The sequence below is a fragment of the Equus caballus genome, chromosome 16 (genome assembly GCF_041296265.1).
Source record: "Equus caballus isolate H_3958 breed thoroughbred chromosome 16, TB-T2T, whole genome shotgun sequence".
Taxonomy (NCBI): Eukaryota; Metazoa; Chordata; class Mammalia; order Perissodactyla; family Equidae; genus Equus; species Equus caballus.
The window spans coordinates 15098680-15113036 of NC_091699.1; the positions used below are offsets into that span (position 1 = coordinate 15098680).

The window sequence follows — 14357 nt, forward strand, 5'->3', positions numbered from 1 at the left end:
GCTTCTCTTCCTAGTCAGTTTGATTTGAAAGTCTCCAGTGTTTGTTCAGGATCAGATGTCACGTGGAGCCTTCTTTAGCTGTTAGATGTGTACCCAAGGCTCAAGTCCCTGGGGTTTGACTGCCATCTAGGTAGTGAGGAGGGCCTAGTGTAGTCCCTTCCAAGAAGATTTCAAGGGCAGTAAAATTGGAAATGTCAGTTTGGATTATCATATCCAGACATTTAAGAAAACCAGAAGAATTTAAGATCCAGTCCAGCTTACCGGTATATGACAAAACCTTAAAGATAACAGACTAGAATTTAATATCTACAAAGATGCAAGCATAATTTTTCTCTCCATAATAATCTCCATTTTTATTAAAGATAAACATAGTAAAACTAATTTGTTTGTATTAAACTTGGTCTGATTATTTATATAAATGCAGCAGGAATAGTGATTGACCGTACAAGCTCTTTTTTTAAGATTGTTTTGCTGGAACCTTGCAAGCAGGTACTAGGCTGATTTTTCCAAGCAGATCCTTAAAGCTGTCTGGTGATTTCTGAGTCTAAGTACATCTTTTTTGAATATAACATTCCACTCAATGTCTTGGTAATGTAGCCATTATTTCCAATTGTGTCCTGTTATAAGGAGATTCTTGATGAATTTATGAAAAAATATATATATTCATGGAAAGAATACTTAAGAGTTTTTTTAATTCTGGAGGGATCAGGTAGAGAGAAGAAGAAAAGTGTTTCAACCCTTGTTGCAAAGATTAACTTTACCAAATTGCTGTAATTCATAGATAGCTTAAAGGAGAGGAGAAGAGGGATCCTTTACATCTGGAAAACAAACCATGAGAGCAATCAGTCTTTCACTCAAGTTCCAGAAACTCCCACCCAATTCAGTGTTATGATCTTAAAGTTATCAAAACCTGTGTATTCCAGTGTACTTGTTAAAGTATTTTTCCATGAGTTCTTGGAAAATGAAACATTTGTAAAAGCTTCAGAATAAAACAGTAGCTGTAACTGACAGAAGACTTTTTTAAAAAGGCAATGGGTACATAGAGTTAAGGAAATTTGGATATTTTAGTGACATACATTTTAGATACTAACTAGAATTACAAGTAATAGCCTTATATTAGGATATATCAGATTTTTAGGAATTTCCTACAATTTCTAGAACACTTTTTTAGTAACATTCACCCATACAGCATAACCTAAAAAGGTTATCACATACTTGGCCATGCTTCTCACATAATTTGAAATACCAAATAAATCTAATTAGTGTAGTATCTCTCTTTTTATAAGGAGAAGGATTAAATCTTTTGAGATATCCTGGGTGCCCTCTGGAAAATCCCAAAATTACATCTGGGTCGAAAAAACTTCACTTAGAATTTGAATATTTTGGGAAGCTTGTCAAAAATATCAAAAGGTTTGGCCACTTGATCAAACAAGATCACAGCTCATTATGAAATAATACTCAAGTATCTGTTTGACCACAGTAACACAAACAGGTTTCAGAGGCAAATACAAAAGGTTACATAGTTGTAAGCAAAACTCAACTTCTTCAGTACTAAGAAGACTCAATTTTCTTAAGTAATCAAAGAACTGATAGAAACAACACAGGAAATCATTTTGACAAAATCTCGATTTACTAGGCTTATTACAATATTAAAATTCATTCATTCCAGTCTTAGCCTGTCCCGAATGCTCATAAAATTCCTTTCCACAAACTCTCTATACTTGACTTTTACATTTAGATTTTGTCCTATGTTTTCCTCTTTCTCATTCCAAAATAACCAGCCTCTTTTTAGGACAAAATTGCTTTCTTTTTCCTCAGCAAAATACATTTCTATTTTTTATACCTTCATTTATCAAAACACACATCCTACTTTCCTTGCCTACAGAGGTGTTTCCCTTTATGTTGCAAATAGCTTTAGTTACATGTATTAGAATTCTTAACCCTTTGAATCCCCAATTCCCGGTGAAAACTAAGAAGTAAGTAATTGTGGACTGATTTATAAATAACATTTTATAATTTCTAGGGGTATATGCCCTTTGAATAATGCAGTCTTTTAGTGTGGCACAAGACGTGGTTACCAACAGACCCAAATTTATCTTTAGTTTCTTTGGAATAAGAAGCCAAAAGTAGATAAACCTATGTTCAATAATTAATCTTTTAGTATTTTATCTTGTTTGGAAAATGTTTAGGTATTCAGTGACTATCTATTATTTAGTTTAACTTGGTATAAACTTTGATCTTACATTTATTTTAATTACTTGCTTTAAACAATCATGCTTGAATTAGACATTAAATAGCCAACTATCATCTTAAGTTACTTTTTTGCTGACAAATTCTGAAACAGAGACATCATGAGCCTGTTTGACTAGTAAATCCAGGCAGTGAAAAAGTTGCACATGTGCGTTACACCCAATACTAAGAACTCTGAAGACATTCCTGTTTTTTGTTTATACCAACAACTTTAAGCTAGCTTTTATTTACTAAAGATTAATCCTAGATCACATGAACCTGAAAAACATTTGGGTTAGTTTCTGTATATTTCTGAGATTTAGGAATACGTAATTTATAAATGCTTAATTTCAAGCCAGTTAAATAGAGATTTTTACAAATCAATCGTAGCATTACCATCTGGAGGTAGAAAAATATCACATCTCTATAACATACTTACGTAGATATACATAACATATAAACAGATACAGACAGAGATCTCATAGTTTTTATTTTAAAAATTTTAGCCATGTCTCAGGTACAAAACTCAAAAGAATAGTTGGATGCAAATTGTATTTCTGGTAGATGGGCTAAGTTAACGTTACTTGCTCAGATGGCCCAAATCTTTTACTAAAGATTTTTTATTGGCATGTTGTAAGGATTCTTTTAGAACTGTTTTTGGAGTCATTTTGTCTATTATCGAAAGTTTAGGGTAAGTGCTATTTAAATTTTTCCTTCTGGTTGTTTATTTGCTCCAGTTAACTCAGAATTAGTAAGTAGGTGTTCAGCATTTGAAGCCTCAGAAGGTCTGATTTCAAACGTGCAGGTTTTCCCAGAGGGGAAAAGAGGAAGATGGTGTCAGGGGTGGAGCCTGAGCACAAGATGGCTGCTGGGGATGGAGCCTGAGACAAAGGGGTCTGGGAAGACAAACAAGATGATGCTTGAGACAAAGAAGACGGGAGAGGGGAACCGAACGCTTCAGAAGCCACTGTGTTCTCCCTGACTTTTTTAGTTGTTTCAGCCCATTTACACAAGGTATCTTGTAGTGAGGCAGTTACAGAGTTTTGTACATGTTCAGAAGCTTCCAGGTACCAATTAAAATAGACATACCATTTGTTTTGCTTAACTTTAGAGCCATGGTCTTCTAACTTGGTTTTAAGAAAAGCAAGTTTGGGGAGATTGAAAGTTCCCTATAATGGCTGTTGCAATTCTGGACTGCTTTTGGTACGTTTGGCCCACTTAAAAATGCACATGTAGGAGCCAATAGTTCTTAAACTTAAACCCAGTCAGGTCCCTGAAGGAAGCTTTCCCTCAGAACATTTAGATGACCAGGATCCCATTTCTGAAATTCCCTCTGAAAACCCAAGAAAGTTACTAGAGTCCTAGCTCTGATCCCCAAAGGAATCTAAAAACAAAGTTGTTGGATTCACAGCCCTGATTCCAAAAGGAATCTGAAAATCAAAGAAAAATTCCTGGATTTTAAGCAAGCCTGAGCCCCGAAGTTATTCAGAAAATAACTGAGTACTCACCGAGGCTGACACCTTGAACCCAGGGATGGAGCCTTGAATTGGGAAGACAAAGCTCCTCGCCTGAAAGGAGAAAGCCTCTCCCAGTCGCACACAAAGTTGGAGAACTCAGAATGCAAAAGGTGCAGAGCTCAGAATCCAAAAGGAGACTCACCAAACCAAAAGCAGGCAGCAGCTCACAGAAGCCATGAGCACAAGGGGCTCGGTGCAGGTACCTGATTCTGGGAGTCACCTTCAGATCCCACTTTTGACACCATACTGTCAGCTTGAAAAGCAAATACACCTTGTTAAAGCAAATACACCTTGTTATTTTATTCTCAGAATGAGTTTATTCAGGAATAGCACAAAGAATTTCAATTTGAGATGTGCATGCTATGACAAACCATAGGCAAATCCAGAAAGCAAAGGAGGAGAGCTTGCCTTTATAGAGAAAAAGGGGGAGTAGGGAGGGGCTATTCCAAGTGAAAGTCCATTGGGAAAACAATAACAGTTCAGGGCAGCAACAGCTTTTCATTGGCTGAGCCACAGCATTTCTCATTGGCTGGGCTATTGCCAGGTAAGGAGAGAGATATTTCTTCAGTAGTAAAGTAGTTTTACTTCCTGTCAGAAATGGAACTGTTGGTCTCTTCCTATTTGAAATCATTGACAATGTATGACTGGGCATGAGAACTCCCTCTACAGATCTTCCTGACTCCAATTTAGTTAAAGTTTCTTTTATTAATATACCACATTTTGTTTATCCATTCATCTGTACTTGGACATTTGGGTTGCTTCCACCTCTTGACTGTTGTGAATAATGCTACTGTGAACACATGTGTACAAATATCTCTTCAAGGCACTGCTTTCAGTTCTTTTGTGTATATACTCAGAAGTAGAGTTGCTGGATGATGTGGTAATTCTATGTTTAATTTTGTGTGGAACTGCCATCCTGTTTTCCACAGCAGCTATACCATTTTACATTCCCCTCAACAGTGCACAAGGGTTCCAATTTTTGCACACCATAGCCAATGCTTGTTGTTTTCTGGGTTTTTTGATAGCAGCCATCCTAATATTTCTCCCATTCTGTTGGTTGCCTTTTTACTCTGTTGGTATTGTCTTTGAATGCACAGATTTTAAAATTTTTATGAAGTCCAAGTTTGTGTTTTTCTTTTGTTGCCTGTGCCTTTGGTGTCATATCCATGAAATCATTGCTAAATACAATGGTTTGATGCTTTTTTCCTTTGTTTTCTTCTAAGAGTTTTATAGTTTTACGTCTTATATTTAGATCTTCGATCCATTTTGAGTTAATTATTGTATATGGTGTTAAGTAAGGCATCTAACTTCATTCTTTTGCACTTGGATATCCAGTTTTCCCAGCACCATTTGTTGCAAAGACTGTCCTTTCCCTGTTAATGGTCTTGGCATTGTTGTCAAAAATCATTTATCCAGGGGCCGGCCCCGTGGCTGAGTGGTTAAGTTCATGCGCTCCACTTCAGACGCCCAAGGTTTCACTGGTTCGGATCGTGGGTGCAGACGTGGCACCGCTCATTAGGCCATGCTGAGGCAGTGTCCCACATGCCACAACTACAAGGACCCACAACTAATAATATACAACTATGGACTGGGGGAATTTGGGGAGAAAAAGTAGGAAAAAAAATCATTTAACTATATCTTCATGGTTCATTTCACTTTGGGTAGTATTGACATCTTAGCAGTATTAAGTGCTCCAATCCACAGACATTGAATGTGTTTCCATTTATTTGTCTTTAATATTTTTCAGCAGTGTTTTGTAGTTTTCATTGTGTAGTACTTCCCCCTTATCTGTGGGGGATATGTTCTAAGACCCTCAGTGAATGCCTGAAACTGCAGATAGCAGCAAACCCTGTGTATACTATGTTTTTTCCTAATCACATATACCTGTGGTGAAGTTCAGTTTATAAGTTTGGCATAGTAAGAGATTAACGACAATAACTAGTAATAAAATAGAACAATTATAACAATATTCTGTAATAAAAGTTACCATAGATCTTAGCAACCTCAGCATACGATGTTTTTCTTTCCTTATTTAGACCTTTTCACTTAAAGGAAGCATTTTTTGGCTTCTCTTTGGCATATTCAAATTGCTAACGTCATTGCTCTTGTGCTTTTGGGCTATTAATAACATAAAGGCTGCGTTAACACAAGTACTGCAATACTGAGACAGTCTCGTAACCGAGATGGCTTCTAAGCAACTAATGGTCAGGTAGTGTATACAATAGTGGATATACTGGACAAGGGGATGATTCACATCCCAGTTGGGACAAAGCAGGATGGCGTGAGATTTCATCACGCTACTCAGAATGGCATGCAATTTAAAATTAATGAATTGTTTATTTCTGGAATTTTCCATTTAATTCTTTTGACCGTGGTTGATTGCGGGTAACTGAAACCATGGAAAGCAAAACCACAGATAAGGGAAGACTATTGTACAGGTTTTTCACTTCCTTGATTCAGTTAATTTCTAAGTATTTTATTATTTTTGATGCTATTGTAAATGGAATTGTCTATGTAAGTTCCTTTTCAGATATTTACATATAGAAATGCTACTGCTTTTTGTGTGTTGACTTTGTATCCTGCTACTTTGCTGGATTCATTTATTCTGACAGTTTTGTGTGTGTGTGTGTGGAGTCTTTAGGATTTTCTTTGTATACGGTCATACCATCTGCAGAGATAATTTCACTTCTTCCTTTCCAATTTGGATGCCTTTGCTTTCCTTGCCTTGCCTAATTACTCTGATTAGAACTTCCACTACTATGTTAAGTAGAAGTGATGAAAGCAGGCATTCTTCCTTTGTTCTTCATCTTAGACGGAAACCTTTCAGTCTTTCACCATTGAGTATGCTGCTCACTGTGGGTTTTTCATATATGGCTTTTATTATGTAGAGTTTCCTTCTTTTCCTAGTTGAATGTTTTCATCATGAAAAGGTGTTGAGTTTTGTCAAATGCTTCTTGTCCAGCTGTTGAGATGATCCTTTGTGGAATTTTCCTTCATTCTGTTAATGTGATGTATTACATTGATTTGAGGTCTGTATGTTGAACTATCCTTGCATTCCAGGAATAGATCCCATTTGGTGTCATGGTGTATAATCCTTTTAATATGCTGCTGAATTCTGTTTGCCAGTATTTATTGAGGGTTTTTGTATCAGAGTTTTATAGGAGATATTGGTGTGTAGTTTTCTTTTCTTGTAGTGTTTCTGTCTGGCTTTGGTATCAGGGTAATGTTGGCTTCATAAGAAAGAGTTAGGAAGTATTCCTTTCTCTTCAATTTTTTGGAAAAGTTTGAGAAGACTTGGTACTAGTTCTTCTTTAAATGTTTGATAGAAGTCACCAGTGAAGCCATGAAGTCCAGGGTTTTTTGGTTTGTGTTTTGTGGTTTGTTTTGCAGGAAGATTTTTTATTATTGAGTTAATCTCTCTAGTAGTTATAGGGCTATTCATGTTTTTTATTTCTTCAAGATTTAGTTATGGTAGATTTTGTGTTTCTAGGAATTTGTCCATTTCATCTAGGTTATCCAGTTTGTTGGCATACAGTTGTTCATAGCATTCTTTTATAATCCTTATATTTCTGTAGAATTGATAGTAGTGTCCTCACTTTCATTTCTGATTTTAGCAGTTTGATTCTTCTCTCTTTTTTTCCCCCGCTTAGTCCATCTAGCTAAAGTTTTCTCAATTTTGTTGACCTTTCAAAGAACCAACTTTTGGTTTTGTTGATTTTCTCTAGTTTATCTCTGCTGTAATCTTTATTATTTTTTTCTCCTGCTAGCTTTGGGTTTAGTTTTTTCTTCTTCTTCTAGTCCCTTAAGTTATAAAGTTAGGTTGTTCATTTGAGATCTTTCTTGTTTTTTATTTATTTTATTTATTTATTTTTTTAGCAAGATTAGCCCTGAGCTAACTACTGCCAATCCTCCTCTTTTTGCTGAGGAAGACTGGCCCTGAGCTAACATCCATGCCCATCTTCCTCTACTTTATACATGGGATGCCTACCACAGCATGGCTTTTGCCAAACAGTGCCATGTCCACACCCAGGATCCAAACCAGTGAGCCCCCAGCTGCCAAGAAGCAGAACGTACGAACTTAACTGCTGCGCCACCGGGCCGGCCCCTTTCTTGTTTTTTAATGTAAGCATTTGTAGCTCATAAATTCTCCCCTTATCGCTGCCTTCCCAATGTCTCATAAGTTTTGGCATGTTGTGTTTTCATTTTCATTTGTCTCTAAGTTTTTCCTAATTTGTCTTGTGATTTCCTGTTTGATCCATTGGTTAAGAGTATGTTTTTAATTCCTACAAATTTGTGAATTTTCCAGTTTCCTTCTGTTGGTGATTTCTGACTTCATTCTATTATGGTCAGAGAAGATAATTTGTTATCTATCCTTTAAAATCCATTGAGACTTAATTTGTGGCCTAATATGTGGGCTGTCCCAGAGAATGTCCCATGTGCACTTGACAAGAATGTATTTATTTTTTCTGGGTAGAGTGTTCTGTGTAGATTGTTAGACCTAGTTGGTCTGTTGTTGTTTAAGTCCTCTCTTTCCTTACATATTTTCTGTCTGGTTGTTATGGAGATTGCGATAGTGAAGCATGCAACTATTATTGCAGAACTGTATTTCCCACTTCAGTTTTCAAAGTTTTTGCTTCACATATTTTCCTGGCCTGTTATTAGGTGTGTAGGTGTTTGTAATTGTCATATCTTCGTGCTGTGGTGAACCTTTTGTTAATATATAGTGTCCTTCTTTGTCTCTTGTAACCTTTTAAAATTTAAACTCCATTTTATTTGGTATTGGTATAGCCACCTCTGCTCTCTTTTGGTTACTATTTGCATGGAATATCTTTTTCCTTCCTTTCATTTGCAATCTATTTGTGTCCTTTGTTCTAAAATGAGTCTCTTGGAGACAGCATATTGTTTAATCATGAGTTTGTATACATTCTGCCTATCTCTCTTTTGATTAGAGAGTTTTATCCATTTACATTTAAAGTAATCACTGATAAAGAGGGACTTCTGTCATTTTGCTGTTTGTATTATATATGTCTTTTAGCTTTTTGTTTCTCATTTCTTGCATTTTTGTCTTTTGTGTTTAGTTGATTTTTTGTGGTGAAATGCTTAAAACCTTTTTCATTTCCTTTTGTATATATTCTATAGCTAGGGTTTTTTTGTGGTCTCCATGGGGATTGTATTTAACATCCTGAAGTTATAACACTCTAGTTTCAATTTATACCAGCTTAACTTCAATGACATGAAACAACTTTCTTCCTTTACAGCTGTGTTCCTACCCCTTTTGGTTGTCGATGTCACACAATTAAATCTATACATTGTGTGCCCCAAAACATAAATTAGTAATTCTTTTAAATGCATTAGTCTCCTAAATTATGTAGATCAAAGATTTGGAGTTTCAAACCAGAGTTATAATAATGCCAGCTTTTATACTAAAGATGGTTTTGTTTTTCTTTAAATATGTTAGTGTCTTAAATTATGTAGAAAACAAAAAATACAGTTACAAACTATCATTACGATAATACTAGCTATTTTTTTTACTTGTTTTTTTTTTTTTTTTTACTTTTTTTGAGGAAGATTAGCCCTGAGCTAACACCTGCTGTGAATCCTCCTCTTTTTGCTGAGGAAGACTGGCCCTGAGCTAACATCCATACCAATCTTCCTCTACTTTTTATATGTAGGGTGCCTGCCACAGCATGGCTTGCCAAGCAGTGTGTAGATCTGCACCCAGGATCTGAACCAGTGAACCCCAGGCCACCGAAGGGGAACGTGCAGACTTAACTGTGGCACCACCAGGCTGGCCCCAGTACTAGCTGTTATAATTGCCCATGTGTGTACACTTATTGAGATCGTTATTTCTCCACTTGTCTTTGAATTAGGTCTAATGTCTTTTCATTTCACCTTGCAGGACTCCTTTGAGCATTTTTTGCAGAGCACGTCTAGGGCTCACGAACTCACTCAGCTTTTGTTCATCTGGGAATGTCTTGATTTCTCCCTGACTTTTTGAAGTTTTGCCAGGTACAGGATTCTTGGTTGACAGTTTTTTTTTCTTTGAGTGCTTTGAATATATAGTCACACTGTTTTCTGGCCTCCATAGTTTCTGATGAGAAATCTGCAAGTAATCTAATTGAGGATTCTTTATGTGTGATAATTTCCTTCTCTCTTGCTTTTTCAAGATTCTCTCTTTGTCTTTGTTTTTTGAAAGTTTGATTATAATGTGTCTTTGGGTTCCTCTTACTTGGAGCTTGTTGAGCTTTTTCAATGTTTATAGTCTTGTCCTTCATCAAATTTAGAAGTTTTCAGCTCTTAATTTTTCAAATATTCTCTGCCCCTTTCACTCTTCTTCTTCAGGGACTCCCACAATGCATATGTTGGGCCATTTGTTGGTGTTCTACAGGCCTCTAAGGCTCTGATCACTTTTCTTCAGTCGTTTTTCTTTCTAGTCCTCACACTTCACAATTTCCATTGTGCTGTCTTCAAGTTCGTTGATTCTTCTGCTTGTTCAGATTTGCCTTTGAATCCGTCTAGTGAATTTCTCCTTTCAGTTATTGTACTTTTTAGCTCTAGAATTTCTTTTTTTAAATTGTTTATAGTTTATTTTTTGTTTTTCTCAGGAAGATTAGCCCTGAGCTAACATCTGTTGCCAGTCTTCCTCCAGTTTATATATGGGTCACCACCACAGCATAGGTGGCAAGTGGCATAGACTATACCCAGCATCCAAACCCACGAACCTGGGCCACTGAAGTGGAATGCACTGAACTTAACCACTACGCCATGGGGCTGGCCCCAAGCTCCAGAATTTCTTTTGTTGTCTTTGTAGGTTTTCTATCTCTTTATTGATATTTCCATTTTACCCATAAATCATTTTCTGACTTTTTCCACATCGTTCCTTAATGCTCTGAGTATCTTTTACATATTTGCTTTTAAGTTTGTGTCTAGTAGACTGACATCAGACATTTTTCAGCGATAGTTTTGTTGATTTATTTTATTTGAGTGGGCCATACTTTCCTGTTTCTTTGAACGCCTTGTGATTTTTTGTTATTGTTAAAAACTGAACGTTTGACTCCAGTAATGCGGTACCTCTGGAAATCAGATTCACTGCCTTTCCCAAAATTTGCTGGTGTTTTGTTACTATTGTTGTTGTTTTATTTGTTTATCTTGTAGGTTGCCTCTGTGCCAAGGATCATTCTGACATGTAAACATAAGGTCTTCTAAGATCTTTTCTAAACCTGTGCCTTTGCCTGGGCATGTGTCGTCACTTTCTAATTTCCCCTGCATATGCAGTTGCTTTTGAATGTCCTAGTCTTTAATGTCTGACTCCAAAAAGAGAATAATACACAGTGGGAAGAAACAGTCCAGCCCTTAAAGTCCCCTGGAAGTCACTTCAGCCAGAGATGGAGGAGCATGCAACAATAGGTGGAAGTATAGTGACAATGGCTGCCCCCTCTTTGTCTTCACCTCTGTGATCAGAAGCAGCAATCAGTGGTTAGAGCACAGATCCCCACTATTTGGAAGACAAAGGTCCTTTTTGCCTATGCTGGCTCCCTCAAGCTATGTGCAAGCTGCTCCAGGAACACATGCACAGCTGCGTGCTTCAGGGTGGAGGTGGAGGATGAGTAGCTGCTACTGTGCTAAGAGCTGAAGTTGACCAAAATTAACCACAATTTATTGTGCAAACCTTCAGTAGACTCCAGAGGTCCAAAATATCTATGTCAGATAGGTTCCACCAGTGAGGAACAGGTTCCTGGTGCTTCCTACTCCATCATCTTCCCAGAATTCTCTCTCAAGTTAACGTTTTCCTATGTAGTATGAAGGAGGGGTCCAATTTCATTCTCCTGCATATTTTGTCCAGTTGTCCCATCACCGTTTGTTAAAAAGATTATTCTTTCCTCACTGAATTATCATGGCATTTTTGTGGAAAATCATTTGACCATATATGTGAGAGTTTATTTCTGGCCTCTTTATTCTATTTTATTAGTTTATGTGTCTGTTTTTATGCCAGTGCCACACTGTTTGGTTACTATAGCTTTGTAATAAATTTTGAAATCAGTAAGTGTGAGTCCTCCAACTTTGTTATTTTTCAAGATTGTCTTGGCTATTCTGAATCCTTTGTATTTACATAAGAATTTTAGGATCAGCTTGTCAATTTATGCAATAAAGGCAGCTGGAGTTTTGTTAGCAATTACATTGAACCTATAGCTCAATTTATTAATTCTTCTGATCCATGAATACAAATATCTTTACATTTATCTAAGTCTGCTTAAATTTCTTTCGTAATGTTTTGTGGTTTTCAGTGTACAAGTCTTACACTTATTTTGTTAAATCTATTCCTAAGTATTTTCTTCTTTTTGAAACTATAGTCAGTGGGATTCCTTAATTTCATTTTTCTGATTGTTCTTTGCTAATGTATAGAAATATAGGAGCTGGCCTGGTGGCATGGTGGTTAAGTTTGTGCACTCCGCTTTGGTGGCCCAGGGTTTGCAAGTTCAGATCCTGGGCGCGGACCTAGCACTGCTTGTCAAGCCACGCTGTGGTAACATCCCACATAAAGTAGAGGAAGATTGGCACAGATGTTAGCTCAGTGACAATCTTCCTCAAGCAAAAAGAGGAAGATTGGCAACAGATGTTAACTCAGGACCAATCTTCCTCAAAACAAAAAAAGAAAGAAAGAAGTACAATTGATTTTTATATATTGATCTTTTATCCTTCAACCTGGGAACTCATTTACCAGCTCTAATAGTTTTTTTGTGGATTCTTTAGACTCTTCTTTATACAAGATGAGGTCATCTGCAAAGAGAGATTGTTTTCCTTCTTCCTTTTCAAATCTGGATGCTTTTATTCTTTTTCTTTCCTAATTGCCCTGGCTGAAACTTCCAGTGCAATGTCGAGTAGATGTGAAAGCAGACATCTTTGCCTTATTCCTAATCTTAGCAAGAAAGCTGTCAGTCTTTTACCATTAAGTACTGTGTTAGCTATGAATATTTTATCGATACTCTTTATCGGGTTGAGAACTTTCCTTCTATTCCAATTTTGTTGAGTGTTTTTATCATGAAAGGATGTTGGATTTTGTCAGATGATTTTTCTGTGTCAGTTGAGATGGTTGAAATAATGTGGCTTTTGTCCTCTATTCTTTTAATATGATGTGTTACGTTGTTTGATTCATATGTTGAACCAACCTTGCATTACTGGGATAAATTCCGCTTTAGTCATGGTGTATAATCCTTTATATGCTTCTGAGTTCAGTTTGCTGGTGTTTTGTTGAGGATTGTTGCATCTATATTCATAAGGAATACTGGTGTATAGTTTTCTTTTCCTGTGATATCTTTGTCTGGTTTTGGTATCAGGTAATAATGGTCTCATAGAATGAATTAAGAGGCATTTCCTTCTCTTCTGTTTTTTGGAATTTTGTAATTCACTGGTTCATAACATACCTTTGTTCAAAGAGAAATAATATCTGCCTACTTTAGGTACCCGGGTGACTATTCAGAACCTTGAACCTTGCCTTTGGTGGATATTGACTAAATTATAGACCTTGCTATTACTCAGCCCCACTGAGATGGGGCTGGGATGTTGCCAGGACTGTTTCACAAGTACTAATCCCAGTAGTTTTTCACTGTAATGCTGGTTCTGTTTGCAATCCTCTACAGTGTTGTGAGAGCCTTTCTTCTGGAAACTGTGGTCTTACAGGAATGTTTTACAGCTGGTTTTAGAGACAGTGAAAAAATTCAAAGATCATTGCTAAAAAGATATTTTGGTAGCTTTTTATTTTATTTAAGTTGTGCAGAACAGATCTGAAAATTCTTTTGGTTTTTTTTATTGCATGTTTAACATTAGAAACAGCTATTTTAAGATTCTGTTTTCTAAGGGCCATTCTGTGGCAATATCTCATTGATTCTTTTGTCATCTTGGGTTCATATTCCAGAGCTACACAAGTTTATCACTCAAAACCACAGCAAAAGCAAGAGGCATGGTCCTGAGACCACTACTGGGCATCTTTCTGAGCTCTCTTGTGATCCAGCCCACTTCTCGCCCACAGGTACCACGTACACAGACCTCTCGGCCGGAATCTCCAGGGATGACCAGCCCCTCCCCGCGCATCCAGATAATCTCCACTGACTCTGCGGTAGCCTCACCTCAGCGCATTCAGGTACCTGTACCAGTCCCACTTGGTTCCAGCCACCTGCCCAAGTGCAGCCCTCCCTTCCCTGAATCCTTTCCAAAAACAAACCTGCCTGAGAGTTTCACTAAGAGTTGTGCTTCTTGGGCATCAAGTACTGTACAACTTCATTTTTTCTTTGAAATATAAAGGAAGAAAAAGTTTACGTTTATTGAACTAACTTACTTTTTATTTTTTTCTTTTGTGAGGAAGATTCTCCCTGAGCTGACATCTGTTGCCAATCCTTTTTTTTTTTCTTTTTTTTTTGGTGAGGAAGATTTGCCCTGAGCTAACATCCATGCCAGTCTTCCTCCACTTTGTATGTGGGATGCCTCCACAGCATGGCTGATGAGTGGAGTAGGTCGGCTCCTGGGATCCGAACCCACAAACCTGGGCCACCGAAGCAGAGCATGAAGAACTTTAACCACTTGGCCATGGGGCCGGCCCCAGAATTTACTTACTTT

General features: G+C 37.1%; 1 protein-coding gene across 12 annotated transcripts in view; it reads left to right on the top strand.

The window, feature by feature from the left end:
• NR2C2 (nuclear receptor subfamily 2 group C member 2) overlaps positions 1–14357 on the top strand; it is a 135308-nt gene that overhangs the window by 50383 nt on the left and 70568 nt on the right. For all 12 annotated transcript variants that reach the window (XR_011426807.1, XR_011426805.1, XR_002800496.2 and 9 more), the window contains one exon: positions 13774–13884. Coding sequence is in view for 8 of the 12 variants with exons in the window: in XM_023619917.2 (XP_023475685.1) it covers positions 13774–13884 (111 nt within the window). In the remaining 4 variants the exon portion in view is untranslated. The remainder of the gene's footprint in view (positions 1–13773; positions 13885–14357) is intronic.